Source organism: Ctenopharyngodon idella, chromosome 3, assembly GCF_019924925.1.
Source record: "Ctenopharyngodon idella isolate HZGC_01 chromosome 3, HZGC01, whole genome shotgun sequence".
Lineage (NCBI taxonomy): Eukaryota > Metazoa > Chordata > Actinopteri > Cypriniformes > Xenocyprididae > Ctenopharyngodon > Ctenopharyngodon idella.
This window is the reverse complement of record NC_067222.1, coordinates 25177113-25192857: the sequence shown is the minus strand read 5'-3', so window position 1 is coordinate 25192857 and position 15745 is coordinate 25177113. Positions and strand designations below refer to the sequence as shown.

The 15745-nt window shown below is 39.4% G+C and overlaps 1 protein-coding gene across 4 annotated transcripts; it reads left to right on the top strand.

Moving 5' to 3' along the window:
- The first annotated feature begins 183 nt into the window (after positions 1-183).
- On the top strand, positions 184-14453 carry LOC127509288 (myosin phosphatase Rho-interacting protein). Of its 4 annotated transcripts, none has more exons than XM_051887884.1 (24): positions 190-749; positions 853-930; positions 1038-1103; positions 2287-2444; positions 3072-3156; positions 4520-4937; positions 5604-5697; positions 6558-6678; positions 7198-7302; positions 7470-7526; positions 7632-7700; positions 7792-7881; positions 7961-8070; positions 8247-8270; positions 8384-8891; positions 8971-11388; positions 11472-11619; positions 12435-12540; positions 12711-12870; positions 12958-13065; positions 13322-13408; positions 13688-13793; positions 13896-13969; positions 14053-14453. In XM_051887884.1, the coding sequence occupies exons 1-24, from the start codon at positions 627-629 to the stop codon at positions 14122-14124; spliced, it is 5385 nt and encodes a 1794-aa protein (XP_051743844.1). In that variant the 5' UTR covers positions 190-626; the 3' UTR covers positions 14125-14453. The 4 variants fall into 4 exon arrangements, with proteins under 4 accessions (XP_051743846.1, XP_051743844.1, XP_051743843.1 ...); XM_051887883.1 differs by having other exon boundaries at positions 4517-4937; XM_051887886.1 differs by lacking the exon at positions 13322-13408 and having other exon boundaries at positions 184-749; positions 4517-4937.
- The last annotated feature ends 1292 nt before the right edge of the window (positions 14454-15745 follow it).

The window sequence follows — 15745 nt, the reverse complement described above, 5'->3', positions numbered from 1 at the left end:
AAATCTGGTTTGAACCCCCAAAGGAAGTCCAAGCAAAAAAGTACACATATACCTACATATTATTTTTTACAAAAAGTATGTTTCTTTAACTTTTAGTATCCAATAAAATTTAGAATTACAGTTTTTACAATCTGCAGAAATGGCCAGTAAATGAATGTTTCTGCTGAACGAAGTCAAAAGAATCGAATCATTGGGATGAATCAAAATCTCCACCACTGAAGAAAGCGCTAGCTAGTACAGCTAGGTCGCGACATTAAAAACAACCACGCTGTGGTGGTTTGTTTGGCCTGCTAATGTAAGTTCTGTGGATCAAAACGTTTCTAGAAGAGCTGAACTCTCCACCAAATGTTTATATTGCGTTTACATGAGTGTATCACTCGGTTATCCCTCTACTTAGACTCCACAAATTATCAGTGAAGTGATTGAAAGGCCTTTTGCTCGTTGGGAAGGAAGATAAAACACATGAACGACACGTCGGACACAATAAATGAAGACAACGCGAACCCACATACTTATTTTTTTTATACATAAAGTTAAAAAAACCCACCGTCGTCACTTTAAATGATTTTTTGTTGTTGTAATTTTTCTATTCTAAAAAAGTACTTTGTCGACACCTGCAAAACACGATGTTTTCTGCACGCGAGAATCGGTGTCATCGCTTTCAGGCCAACATCTTTAATAAAAGTAAGTGTCAAAACTGCTTTAAAACAGTGGATTCGCACAAACTCAGCGAAGCAGATCTGTATCAGGTGAGGATATGCTTTCTTAACTTTTTAAAATGCTGGAGAAATGAAACTATCCTTTTTATTTTATTTATTTAAAGAATAGAGTCAATATCTCTCTCTGTCCCAGATTAAGCCTGTTCAGGTGGGGTGGCTCCTCTTGGCCCCAGAGGACACTGACTTCAGCAGTTCTGGCCACAGGAAACGGGTGATGACACTGGCAGTTCTAGAGATTATTTCCATCGGATACAGGTCTTTTATATGTCACTATGTTGTAAATGTAGCCTTGATCTTTCTTTGCCATCTCTGTTATAGAAATGGCAGAGGAGATATTTTGTGCTTTATGAGCATGGGCTTCTACGCTACTCTCTGGATGAGATGGTGAGGTTTAACCTGTATTTCATGCAGTGTTTTCTAAACTTCTTATCTTATGTATCCCGCTATCTCAAGTTTATGAAAACCCCATCACTGATACTACCAGGCCAGAAATTTTTGACATTTTGATGTTATAATGTAATTTTGCATTATCTTTAATTAAAGTGCTGCGGTGTTGATGTAAAACATGGAAGTTAGCATCACCCTGGTTTCCTCGACAAAAACCCAATAGGCTTTTTCCACCGGCTTTTGGATTATTGCAGAAAATAGGTTCTGTGCTCAACAAAAGATTATAATTCTTACATCTTAATAAATGAACAACTAAATGCAATCACCAGAAGTAAAAAAGCTATTTAGCTATTTATCACATTAGTATAAATAAAAGCTCAACATGTATGAAAATCACCTCCGAGCAAATACACAGTCCTAACAAGAAAATAAGACTTGCAGGTAACAAAAAAATAAATAAATAATTAACGGAGTGTCTATTTACACTAAGTGAAAATAGCCCGCCTTGTTTGCAGAGGCTATTTACACTTACTCTGCCCACCAATGTCCTGTTGGGCCAGACAAAAGTACAAAAAATGCCCAAGGCCTGTCAGCAGTGGTGGCATTAGGAGTAAGGTGTGGTGTAGATACTTTTGACGTGATTTTCAATAAATCGTAAGTAAATATATCATGAATAAGAAGAGAAATAGCATCTAATTGCTATTTACACTTAGTATAAATGACATCTATTTCTATTTGCACTGTGAAAATAGCCGTTGCCAAAATTAAAGTTAGCATGAAACTGAAGAAGCAAAAGTCTTTTCTTCCCTATTGTGACCTATATCAAAACGGTTTCTCGAACAAGGAAAAAATGTAGGACGGGACTTCATCGGGAATTGATTGGATGGTAATGGTTTGCTATTGGTCGATCTCATGTGAGTGACAGGTTGTCCCGCCCTCACGCCAGTAAATGCATCATCAGAGAAGAGATGTTGCTGCGAGAGGGAGGGGAAGTTATGTTGATTACATATTATGAGGGCACATGCATATTTTAAAAAAACAATTGATGTGCACAGATAACACAGATTTATTATATAATTTATAATAAATACGGCAATATTCCATAAAAAGCAATAATTGTCTATCTTGATTTCATGGTGACTTTAAAATCTTTCCTGCTCTGTGCAATGTTTTTATCTAGCCAGGTACATTGCCTCAAGGAAGTGTGAATATGATCCAGTGTTGTGAGATTCTTGATGCTTCATCTCAAACTGGCTTCCAGAACTGTCTGAGGTTGTGCTTCACTGACAGAGACTACTACATCCGAACGGAGAACACAGACAGCTTCAGCATCAGTAGGTAATACACTCACTGACCTGCGGTGTTAACTTAGCCACATGCACTGTAACAGCTACTTTGTCATTAGTTAATTTTTATCCCATTTGATATATGCAGCCATATACATTTATGGTATGCAATCATATGTTGTGATATAATGGAACAAAAGAGGCTAAGTCAAGCTGTAAAGTGTCTTGTTTTTTTTTGTTGTTTTTTTTGTGACAAGTGCCACGATCTCAGCTCTGTTCACTAGTTTAATTGAAATCATCTCTCTCTTTCTATCTCATCCCTCTGTTTCTTCTTAAGTGTTATAAGTCAGTAAATCTCAGCCAGGCTGATCTAATCCCTTAAGAGTGTAATAGAAGGTGTCAAGGAGTCTCGGATTAGTGCGTGCGTGTGTTTCTGTGTTGAGAACACCAGCTTTAGAACTGTTTCTTTTGGGATTGTTCTGGCTTGTTCTTTTATTGCTCATAATTATCTGCTTCTTTGCAACTGGAGGTTTTTAGTCTAGAAGAGTGATGTCCAAAAAGCAGAAGTAAGAGATATCTGAATGCTTGTTTGAGTTTGCTTATATGTGTGCTTTCCAGCCTGGGTACTTTTACGGGGGCTGTCCTGTATATGAATTTGACAGTATTTGTTTTTATTTAGGTGGCAGGAAAATCTGATCGTTTACCCCAAAGCTGCCAAATCAAATCAGAGGAAGAAGGGGAAGGATCCAGCACACCCACCGCAAGTGAGTCTTGTTCATATTTAATGCCTGTATCCTATCAAATATCTGGTTATTTGCTTTGGTAAAATATGAATATGAACAGAAACATTCAATGTAGTATTCCTGCGTGTATTTTTAAGTTTTTGTTTTTTCACAGTGAAATTCATTTTACTGTGTTTCTAGATGCAACCGATTTGTCAACAAATTTCCAGTTTGGTTATTATTATTTTTTTGTTTTCTATATCTTGTCATAATTTCATTTGAGGTCTACAAGGTGTAGCTGCACTAAACATGTAGCAGGATTTAGTACTATTGATCAGATAGATATCCAGATATGTTGATCATAATATCACAGTTAAAGTCATTTTAAGTAATCGTAATTGACATTGTTCTATGAAAATGAACTTTAAAATATTTTAAAGAGATCAAGAGATGATACAGATTCCAAGTTTTATATACCTTGAAGCTCATTCCATGCATACATAGCATGATTGCAAAAGGCAGATCTGCCAAGCTCTGTACAGGAAATTGGTGTCTTGAGTAAAAAAAAATTCTGTTGATCTGGTACTATATATACTAGACCGATATGTCAACAAACTAGATATATACTGGAGTAACTTACACAGTAAAGCTTTCAAAATAAACAGTAACATATGTTTTTTCCTCCTTAAGCACAGTGAAGTCCACTCTGTCATTTCATATACATTACAAGTGTGTACAGACACTTGCACCATTATTTGTCACACCAGATTAGTACACTTCAATAAGTGCAAAAAGGCTATTCAAGTGCTCCTGGAACAGGTTTATTTTTAGATGGTCACAGTAATGTTGATAGAATAATACTGTTTTGGAGTACTGCTCCTTTAAATGCCCTCCTCCACCTCTGTTCTTTACTTTAATTACATTTCTAAGTGCTGTGCCCGTCTTTCTGTCCAGTTGATTTACTAATCCCTCTCTATCTTCCTTACGCATATTCTTTCTGCTGACAGCAGACCAAATTGATCTAGTGTGTGAAAGTGCCATTCCACTGTGCTGCAACAATTAACAGCATGTAGATGAAATGCTTTTTTCCTGTATTTTGTGTGTGTTTTGTGTGTGTGTGTGTGTGTAATTTGAAGCATCCGACAGAAGTTTAAAAGAATTAACTTAAGTGATCTGGACAGGATTATTGAGCATCCCCCCGGGGAGGGTAAAGGGTTTGCAAAGTGGGAGCAGAGGGCAAAAGACATATGTGCTTGTTTATCAAGCAGGTTGTATATAGAAAGAGAGAGGCTTTTCCTTTACCATCCGTGCCAATTGGATTTCGCTGGCCGAACGCTTGTGTTCAACCTGTCAATCTCTGATTTACTCACCTATATTCTCTCTCTCTCTCTTTCTCTCTCAGCAGACAGCAGAAAGCCAAACCTCTAGCAGCAGCAGCAGCAGCAGTAGCAGTGGTGGTGCTAAAAAAACTAGTGCTTCTGGAAGTAGTCTCACCAGCAGCATTAATAGACGATGCAGCATCACTTCTAGCAATAATAGTGGTGGTAAAGTGTCCATCAGTGACAATGCTGGCTCTAGTACTAGCAGTGCCACTAAAGGCAGCAGCAGAAATGGCAGTAGTAAAGGGGCCACCAAAAAAGACAGAAGAAGTAGCGTTGTGAGCACTGTGGAGCAGGTTTCGTTGCTTTCCTCAGAGAAAGAGCTGGAGGAGGAGTCACGTAATGGTGGAGTCGAGGTTCATGATGCTTCATCACTCGATACCACTCTTGGCTCCTGTCTCTCTTCATCACTCGATCAGCTCTCGAGCTGCTCCGGCACAGACGGTATGACCTCAGAGTAGCCTTTGCGTGTGGGCTTATGATATTAACTGGATGTATTTGTTTATAGTTTTAGTGGTTACCAATTTGTCGGCTTAAGAAATAAAGGTAGGTAGTAGCTAAAACTATTGTTAATTTTTCTAGTAAATTAGAATAGTTTGCACGAAAATTCTGTCATTATTTACTCCTCCTAAACCTGTACAGTGGTTCACTGATCAACTGATTCATTGAAAAGATCAGACCCAATAGTTCATTTCAATGAATCAGTTGATCAGTGTAACATTTGGATTTAGACCACTTTCATGATAATTTTATGGTAGTTTTCTGTCCTTTTTGAAACTTGAAGGCTCCAGTATTTATTCATTGTAATTGCATGCAAAAGGCGCATATGATATTCTTTAGAAACTCTCATTTTGTGTTCTGTGGAAGAAAGTAAGTCGTACAGGTTTGGAACGACATGAGAGTGAATAAATTATGCCAGATTTTCATTTTTGGGTGAAATATAAAACTCTTTACTTTTTCGCATTGCACTTTTATCTGCCATGACACAAATATGTTACTGCTCAAGATTTTTTTCCCTCGTAAACTCATGTCAATCCATTGGCTAAGTAAGAATAGGAAATACAGATTAGTTCTGGACTGAGTTTGCTTTGCTTTCATTTGCTCTCTCAGGTACTAAGAGTCGACAGGGCACTGAAAGTGGCTATTCCTCTCTGGAGAAAACAAGTCCTCATGTTGCAGATGAACAAGCACACACTGACTCCAGGTGTGACTGTGATTCTGTTTGTTCAGCTGCCTCACATCCTTGTATGTTTCCTACCTTAATGTCCTTTAGCTCCTGCCCTTTTCCTCCACCAACCAATCACAGTTCACAGGGGGCATGTGGGGGCAAACCTGAAGATGCGGTAGGTTGTTTTCGGGAGAAAAGTATAGAGACGGGTGTGACACACACACTCAGACATGAAGCACATGAATCACCCAGCCCAAGAAGAAAAGTACACCGGCTGTTTGGAAATCGGCAGAGGTAAGACATGCATTTCGCTCATGAATGTTTCATGTATAATGTTTGTGGCTCCCTCTTGTGTTCAACATTTTATTACCATTCATTCAAAAGCATTTTTCTGTTTATCTTTCAGGAGACCTCATCCCATCTCCATCCATCAAATCAAACTAGGCCTGCTTGCTTTCCCATTTGCATTTTACTCCAAACATATTCTACAAGCCACAATTCTCAATGTGTTTAAATGTTAAATTGCTTGGCAGCACTGCATTGCTGTTCCTCAAACTTTGTTTTTTTCCCTCAACAAATGTCTGCAGTTTGTTGAAACTTTTTTGTTTTGTAGATCATTTTAATTTTTTTTTTTAAGTGTTCTGTGTATTTTCTATGTATATCTCCACTTTAATGACACCATTATAATATGTACATACTGAATTCTAGTTGGTCTATACTGCATATTACGATCCATCTCTGTTTTGTCTTCTTAATGTCTATCTTTTTCTATATTAGGCTCAGAAATTTAGATTTTTTTTTTTGAGAATTTGTAGAGTTGCAATTCAAAGTCGAATATGAAATTGATATCCACTGTTTTAGAATATCTTTTGATAAGTTTGAATGTTTGTTTCTAGGAGATCCCAAGATGCTGATCAACAGGAGGGTTCATTTCTGGATAAAGAGCTTTCCCCCTCAACCTTCACTTCCTCCTCTACTGCACAAAATGACCATAAGACAACTGTCAGTACATCTCAGGTGAAAAGTCATTCTGGATTAATTGATTGTACACTAAAGATGAAAAGTTTGAGGTTTGTAAGCATTTTTAAATGTTTTTTTTTTTTTTTTTTTTTTAAATAAGTCTCTTGTTGCATCGAGTGCACTTAGTTTTTAATATGCTGATTTGGTGCTCAAGAAACATTATTATTATTATTATCAGTGCTGAAAACAGCTGTGCTGGCTGCTTAATATTTTTGTGGAAAACTGTGGCTATATTCATCAAAGAATCCTGAAAATAATTTAGTAGAAATACTTAAATAGAAATAATAATTTAATAGAAATATTTTAAAATGTTTTTACTGTGACTTTTAATCAATTTAATGCAACCTTGTTGAATAAAAATATCCAAAAGAAAATTACTGACCCCAAACTTTTGAACTGTAGTGTATGTGGATCTTTATTGAAATAAGGTAAAATTGCATTTAATAGTTTTATGTAATACACTTTAATGTGAATTATTTTCTCATTCTGTTACTCTGCTGTTTTGGCTCTAAGTAGGATTCCTCCCCTAATGATGACATTCCTGATCACTCGCGACCCTTCACGTCATGCAGCTTCCGCTCCAAATCGCTGGAACGCAGACCGCTTGATCCCACACCCACAGTAAGTACAACCAATACAGATCAGAATGACCGTAATGTTTATTTTTATTATGCCAGTAAATAAATTTTAATCAAATGACTTAAGGGATGTGGCCACTAATTTATCTAGTTAATCATAATTAACCATGCATATCACAAATGACATTGCTAATGCTCTTTTCCTCTCAGCCTGACCTTCTTAATTTCAAAAAGGGATGGATGTCTAGATTGGGAGAAGACGGAAAGGTAATTTTGAAGTTTTGAGTGTCTCGGGGCGCATATGATGTCAATCTATTTGTTCATGTTTTTGTTTTTACTATGTAAAGTGGTCTGATGTTCTCTCTTCTCTAGTGGCAGAAACATTGGTTTGTTCTAACTGACCAGACTCTGAGATTCTACCGTGACTCTGTAGCAGAAGAGGTCAATTGATTTATAAAGAATCATCATAATAACTGATTTGCCATTTGCAGTTAAGAGAAATGAACTGGTCTTTCTCTGTTTTGTCACTTAGGCAGCTGATGTGGATGGTGAGATCAATTTGTCTACTTGTTACGATGTTACAGATTACCCTGTACAAAGAAACTATGGATTTCAGATTCATGTGAGTGTATATTAGTTAAACTTTAAGCTTATGTGTTTGTCTATTTCACTGAATATTTTTCATCCTTCTTTTCATACAGACTAAGGATGGGGTCTTCACCCTCTGTGCAATGACTTATGGGATACGACGGAACTGGGTCCAGGCAGTAATGAAAAATGTTCGTCCCAGCATTGCCCCTGATGTCACATGGTAACAACATTAAAGCTAGCTGCCATTCTCAAGAATAAATTAATCTAGTTGTTACAATATTTTTGTACATGGATATCAAAACATTTATTGCACTATTTTGAGATCTGTTTTTGTCCCATGTTAGGGGATTGACTTTTTCATTCTGCTGTTTTTCTTTTTCTTCAATGCTATACAAGGAAAAATCCTACTATAAAATCCAGGTTTGAATGTGTTTTTGTATAAGTGTATATATGGTAAACACACACAAACACATAAAAAGATATTTTAATTTAAATAACTATATCATAGTTTATTACATCTTTTCTTTCCTCAGTTCTATTCCTCAAAAGGTGCCATTGACTGGTGCACATGCTCGTACAGGCTCCTCCCAATACAATACAGTTCCCCAGGAGGTGGAGCAAAGGAGTCGCATCCGTGAGCGTCGTAGAGAGGGGCGTTACAGAACCTTTGATTGGGCAGAATTAAGTTGTAAACAGCACAAGGAGGAGTTGTCAAATAATCTGTCAGGGAGGCAATGGAACCATAACAGTGAGGACTCGGTGCCTCCTGCACCTGCATCATCCCCTGAAGAGCTGATCATACGTTCTGCCTCTGAGGCATCAGAGAACGAATATCGTCAGAAGATAAGACTATCTCAAGGGCGAAGCTTGAACATCATGTCCGCCGATATACCATCGCACTTATCACTTAGGGCAGTGTCCAGTCGCACCTCCCCAGAATCAATCAGCCCAGACAGCTTAGAGGTTGATGCAGGGACAGTACGTGTCCACTGTGACAGCCCTGGTGAACTACTGGAAGCTAAACCCAAAGAAGAAAAGCAGGTAACGTAACAAGCAAATATGGTTGTGTCATTACATATCATTTGTCATGGCTGAAACAAAGTCTCTCAACTCATTACAGGTTGATCGCTCAACTTCTCCTTTGCCAGTCACCTTTTCCTCATCCTCAGCACAGACAGAATGGCAGTGGGATGTGGAGCTTCAGAGCCTGCGCAGAGAGTTGAAGGCTGAGCATGAAAGGAATCATACTCAAGAAAGGGAGTTAAGACAAACTGAGGCCCGTCTACAAGCTGAGCTTAATGATAGACAAGAATGTCTTCAAAGGGCAGAATTAAGGATTCACGATGCAGAAACTCTTCTGAAGGAGCGTGAGGAGATGTTGGAGAGTCTGCATGGACGGTTGGAGGAGGTAACGGGCCGTCTAAAAGCAACCGAAGAAGCGCAAGCCGTAAAGGAGGTCCGGCTACAGAGGCACCTGCGCCTCCTGCAAGAGAGCCAGGAACGAGAAAGGAGGAGCTTCAGTGACAGCCTTGACCAATCGGAACAGCGATCAAAGGAACTAGAGGAGAGTTTGAGGCAGAAAGAGGCTGAGCTGCAGAAGAAGCCAACAGGGGAAGTTACTGATGACCTTCTACGAAGGTGCCAGGAGCTACAAAACCAGCTGGAGGAGTCCGACAGTGAGGTCAATCGTCTGCAGGCACGCCTTCAAACCGAAGAGACTCTCTATTACGACATGGAGCATGATTATGAAAGAGCTTGTGAGGAGATACAGAGTTTGCGAGGGGCTCTGCTGGACTGTGAGAGAGTAAGTGAGGAGCGCTTCCAAACCCAGCTGGTGCAGCAACAGCAAGAGCTGGACAGGAAGGAACGTGAACTTCAGGAAGTGCTTGTTAAGATGGCTGTCTTGGGCAGTAGTCTAGAGGAGACAGAACTAAGGCTCAAAGAAGCCCAAGCCCATCCTTCTGAAAGTAATGTTCTCTGTGAGATGCTGATTGAGCCACAAGAACACAGACAGAAAGGGAAAAAAGATTTGGAAACGCAACCTACTACTCAGGGACAGGAGTCACACAGAGTGATCTCTGTGATCCAGGCACTAGAGCGCAAGTTGTGTGACACTGAAGAGCGACTCTGGGAGCTTACAATGCATCTTCAACAACAACAACAACAACTCAACACTGGACCACATGCACTCAATGATTCTTGGTGCTCCCACAGATCCCTCCAGAAACCAGAAGGTCAACTCTCCGTGGATGCTCTGCCGAGTTTTACTGGAGCTTTGCATAGCCTGCAGGGAACCAATTTAGACAGAACTTCGGACAAAGCTAATGTCTCTCTTTATGATGATGGAATTCCTGGGAGAAGTCAAGCTCTGGATATGGCCAGCAGAGTGTTGTCATTGGAGGCACTGGTTGTCCAAAGGATTGCCTCTGCACTTGAGCATCCCAGTACAAAATTGCTTAATAGATTGTCAGAGGTGCACGTCCAAGTGCTTAGGATGGCTAAAGGAGGCAGTCATAATGGGGCTGTGGAACCTAGTTACTCTCAGATCTTCTTGGACCCTCTCGAGCAAGATGTGCTAGACAATACGCTGAGTGAAAGTGTGATCCATAGACTGTGTGTAAGAGCAGAGATGGCATACCTCCTACATAGTCTATGTACTCATCCCTCAAAGGAGCAACAGGGATTGAAGCCCTTTTATGTGTTGCCTTGGCCAGTATCTGACAGTTCCTCATCTGGAACCAAAATGGAAAATGGTTCCAAACAGGGGTCCAAACTTGCTGACATTAGCCCACCAGAACTTGCACCTTACAGTGAACAGATGGAGGATGAAGTAGCGACTGATCTACTTCTTGAGGACTCTGAGATACAGCTTGCTTGCAGAAAGAGTCTGGTGGTAGAGCTCCAAGCTCAGGCCAAGTCACTGCACACCCTCTCAACACAGCTACAGTCTGATGATAGAGAGGCTGACCTTCCTGGTGAACCTCCTGCAGCCATCCTGAGGGCTGCAATGTCTCAGGCCACTTTGGCATACATGGCTTGTCGTCTGCGCTTGGCCCTACAGCAGGAGATGAGTGCCCTACGGAAGCAGAGAGAGCAGGCTGAGTGTGAGTGTCGTGCCGTGTGTCGTAGTATGGAGACTCTTTTCCAGGAACAGACGGAGCGCTACGAAGAGAAGCTGCGTGAGGAGCGCATTGTGTTCGAAAAGGCAGAGCAGGAACGTGTTTCAGCTGAGACCAATGCTCAATTGAGGACGGAAGAAGCAGAAAGATTGCAGGTGGAGTTTGAGGAGAAGCTGCAGGAGCTCCAGAAAATCCATGAGGAGGAAATGAGCCGTTTCCATGAATACTACATTCAGAACTTGTCAAAGCCAAAAGCTGCAACACCTTCAGAACTAGACGAGAATGACACGATTGAGCTGGTTTCTGTGACTTCTCTGCAAGACCGAATCAGAGAGCTTGAGACTGAGGTCACTTGTTTGAGGGTGGAACTCAGCAACCAGGATGTCAAGGCCTTCCAGCTTGACCTGGAAACCATCAAGGTGCCCACAGCCTTCTTGTTACAGCATGAGATTAACATGTAATTATACTTAAAATTAAGGTACTCCATATTTCGGTGTCTTAGGCCACATATGAGCATGGTTTCAGCATTATGGAGGACAGCCACCAGCGAGTGATTGAGGAGATGCAGAGGCAGCATCAGAGAGAGGTGGAAAGACTGACAGAGGAAAGAGAAAGAGTGTTGCAGGAAGAGACGAATGCCACCATTGCAGGTGCTCCTCTCGGCATTAGCTCCTATTCATTCAGCTCACATAGCGTAACACAGGGGTGTCCTGTCCTACTCCTGGAGGGCCACTGTCCTGTAGAGTTTAGCTCCACCCCAAATTAAACACACCTGCACCAGCTAATAAAGGTCTTACAAGGCATACTAGAAACTTTAAGGCAGGTGTGTTGAGGCAAGTTGGAGCCAAACTCTGCAGGACAGTGGCACTCCAGTAGCAAGATTGGACACCCCTGGCATAGCACAGCAGAAGTACTTTTGGCTTACAGCAAAGCCTACAATACAGTACATAGCACTATCCACTAAACTGAACAGAATTAAAGGCATAGTTAACCTAAAAATTAAATGTCTGTCATTTACTGTTCCTCATTTCATCGCAAACCTTCATAATGTTCACTCTGCTCTTATGCAATATTGTGAAACTGGATGGGAAACAGGGACATCTGTGGTCAACATTGACTTATATTGTGAGAAAATCAATTTGGACATTCTGCTAAATAACTCTTGTTGTGCTCCTTTTTAAGAAAGTTCATTCAAATAGATTTGAAACTTCGTAAGTTTGAGTAAATGACTATTTTAATTTTTAGGTGAACTGTCCCTTTTAACACCTGCATAAGAAAACTACAGAGCTAAATAGATGGTATTTTTTCTAAATTTGTACTACTCTCTTGTATTTATCTATGGATAAAAGCATCTGCTAGTTTATGCTCTGCATGCTTATAAATACAAAGCGTGATCTAGCATCTCTGCTTCTCTGTCTTGACAGTTCTGTCTGACAATTTTTAAATAATATTTGTTGTTGTTCAGCCATTGAGGCCATGAGGAAAGCTCATAAAGAGGAAATGGACAAGACTCAGAAAGCCCTGCAAAATGGAGCCAATGTGGACACCCGCCAGCTTCGTGCACAATATAAGTGCGTGTGTGATGTCTATTATTAATCTGGGATCTGTGTCAGCCACACCATCAAACATCAATTTAGGGTTGCAGAACTATATAATAACCATATGCCTCATCCACTCATTATTGGGATAATTGTATTTTTTTCTGTCCACTGAGAAGTGTGTCTTGGTGCATTTTCTGCAGTGAGGAGCTAGAAACGTTGCACAGGGAGCTGGAGGTGTTGTCAGAGCAGTATTCTCAGAAATGTCTGGAAAACACTCATTTGACCAGGACTATAGAAACAGAAAGGGAGGCATTGAGTTCAACACAGAGAGAGAACCAGGAGCTTCGCACCCACAACCAGGTAAATGCTCATGCACACAAAAAATATGCATATTCATACAGTCACTACTGTGCTGCTTACCTCACATACTGTATGTTTGTTTCTAAGGAATTAAACGAGTGTTTGGCTGCTGAATTATCCCTGATGCATTCACGCATGAATGGGGAGGTGAAGCACTCCCAGTCTTTTCAGGAGAAAGACATGTATCAGTTGGAGGTACAACTTGACACCCTCCCACATGGCGGAGTCCCCAAATTTCACACACGTGCAGTGACTTGTACTGCTAAAATTAGCAGGGGATGGTTGACTTAACATTAAATGATCTGCACTTCCAAGAGCTTCCTTAAAATAAACCATCATGGGTTATGTTACTACTCAGATGAGATTATGTTAGAGAATATTCCATCAAAGGTGCTATGAAGTCTATATGTGTAAAAACAGATGTGCTCTGTCTCGTTCTTTTATGCTGTAGGTAAATCTCAGAGTGAAGGAATCAGAGATTAAGTGTCTGAAACAGGAAATCAACTCACTTAAATTGGAACTGCAGGCAGGAAATATGGTAACAGCTTTTTAATTAAAACAAATTAATAGTTTTGGGTTATGCTATATTATACTATACTAAGATATTATACTAGCGATGCGAATATTGAGTAATTTTGTAGTCAAGCAACACAAAATATATATGACACATTTGTGAAAGTTATATTTTGATTTATTTGCAGTTTTTACCTATAATTTCAGTTTACATGGAGAGTAGACTGCCACTACAAAAAAAGTGTTTTCTCTACTTTTCTTTACTCTGTTTCTGTTTTATGTTTTTTGATGTTTTTTTTTTTAGCATTTTAAAGAGCTAGACTCTGAGCTGAGCCATTTACAAGTCAAAACTCAAAGTGACTTCACTGAACCAAGGATGGTGCCAGCTCGACAGCAGTGTTTAAATTATGGTAAGCAAATCTGCAAGAACAGACTTGAACATGTTACTGTGAAGGCAAACAAATAAGTGCATAAACATGCACTTATGCACAATTTGTAAATGTGTGTTGCAGATCTGATGAAATCCAGGAGCAAACCAGACTTCCTGAAGGACAGTTCAACACTGACACAGCCCATCAGATCCAAGGTGGGATTACCTGTGCTACAAAATATGGTACAAAATACTGATGTTCTCTAAAATTTAAACATTCTCTCTTATTTTCTTCTCAGAGTCTTAAGGATGGACTCACTGTTCTGGAGAGGATGAAGCTCTTTGAGCTAACTAGCACGCAAAAGATCTGAGAGTGTGTGTGTGTGTGTGTGTGTGTGTGTGTGTGTGTGAGATAGAGAGAGACAGATTTTAATGCATTATGTGGGTTAAATGATTAAATTAATGGTATATCTTTATTACACAATGAATTATAACTATACCTCGAGTCACAGGTGTGTACGCAAGTCATTTTGATTTTTGTTTCATTATTTATTTACACATTAGAATTAATTTTTGACATGAGGATGTCTCTCTAAATCTTAAATTGTTTGTTTATATTTACATGTTTATGCCTGATTGAGCATCAGTTTCATTTGCTTCATCTCTAATTATGAATAAAGTAAGGTTTTCCTGTCTTGAACTTGTTTGTGTAACTTTTCGACCCATAGGTGCAGATATAGTGTGTAGAAAATACTGCAAAGGATTTTATCATTATTTTCTTTTATTCCAGATTATTGTTGTTAATGTTTAAGACAGTAATCTTATACTGTACATGTACATACTGTAATGTTTTCCTTTACCAAGTTTTTACAGACACTTTTAGCGAAAGTATGGTTAACTATTCATAGCATATGTAAAAGCTGTTTTCAGTCTGTGAAAAGTGCTACTAGTACTTAGCGATTGCTTTAATTTCAATCAACGTGATGTCACTTGACCGCCACAACTCTCTGTAGTATCTTTCTTAACCACTAGATGTCGTGCTTTGTCTGTATTCTGGAAAACTTAATCACAAGTCAATCAAAAATTCTTTACTTGCCAACTTTCTGCTTTAATGTTATTGTTAATAGTGAGATCCCACTATTTTTATTTTCGGATGTGCTGTCGGAGATGTCAAACGTCATATGTGACCCAGGTATTTGAAACGTTTCATAATGGGCTACTGAGTGTGAGCGTGAAATAATTTAGCCGAAAAACCAATTAACCGATAGCATCTGGAACATGCGGACGGGCCGCTCTATTTCCCTCCTTTAATACGGGCTCGATATCGTTTCACATCACTTGTGGGTCTTAAAATGTTTTGCTTGCTTATAAGTCTCAGCAAAGCTGTGTTTTCTGTCTGGGGTCCGTGTAAAGCTCCAGAGAGGGAGAGAGGAGCGCGGCAGGTGTGCGCGCTTTCTAATTAAATTTCTGACTGCTTCTTTGTCAGTAATTACTTATGAATAATGCATGTTGCTTTGAAACGATGATCTCTTCATTATGTTAAATTTTCACAACACTGATTAATTGTAAAATGACAATCCCTTAATTCTCTCTCTCTCTTTTCTCTCTAACCAAAAGTGTGTACAAATGTCCATCCTATTCAGTTCGTTTCAGAGCATTCGTGTTACCTTGGTAACGTATTTACATGTCACCTGAAACATGTTTTTTTTATCGTTTTACAGGAATGGTAAGAAAAATCTTGTTTTCATAATAGGTAAATTGACATTTTAATTTATAAACACTTGTCAAGTATCTAGGCTACATCTCAGTGACAAAATCGTCCAATGAGGTCATGTTAAGGATGCAAAGCTTACCTTTGAGGCTTATATTCTGTGCATTTTGTTTGTGTAACCTATGCTTCCCACTTCATTTTAGTCAGATTAGATCTCAGGGTAACGAAAGAAAAAAATATGAGATTTAAAACTGATCGACAGCTTCTCAGCATAGAAAGAC

Coding starts and splice junctions, on each gene's coding strand:
- LOC127509288 (XM_051887883.1), top strand. CDS start 627: ATGTTTTCTGCACGCGAGAATCGGTGTCATCGCTTTCAGGCCAACATC. Junction 4,938..5,603: donor GAGCTGCTCCGGCACAGACG/GTATGACCTCAG, acceptor TTGCTCTCTCAG/GTACTAAGAGTCGACAGGGC. Junction 7,303..7,469: donor CGCTTGATCCCACACCCACA/GTAAGTACAACC, acceptor TTTTCCTCTCAG/CCTGACCTTCTTAATTTCAA.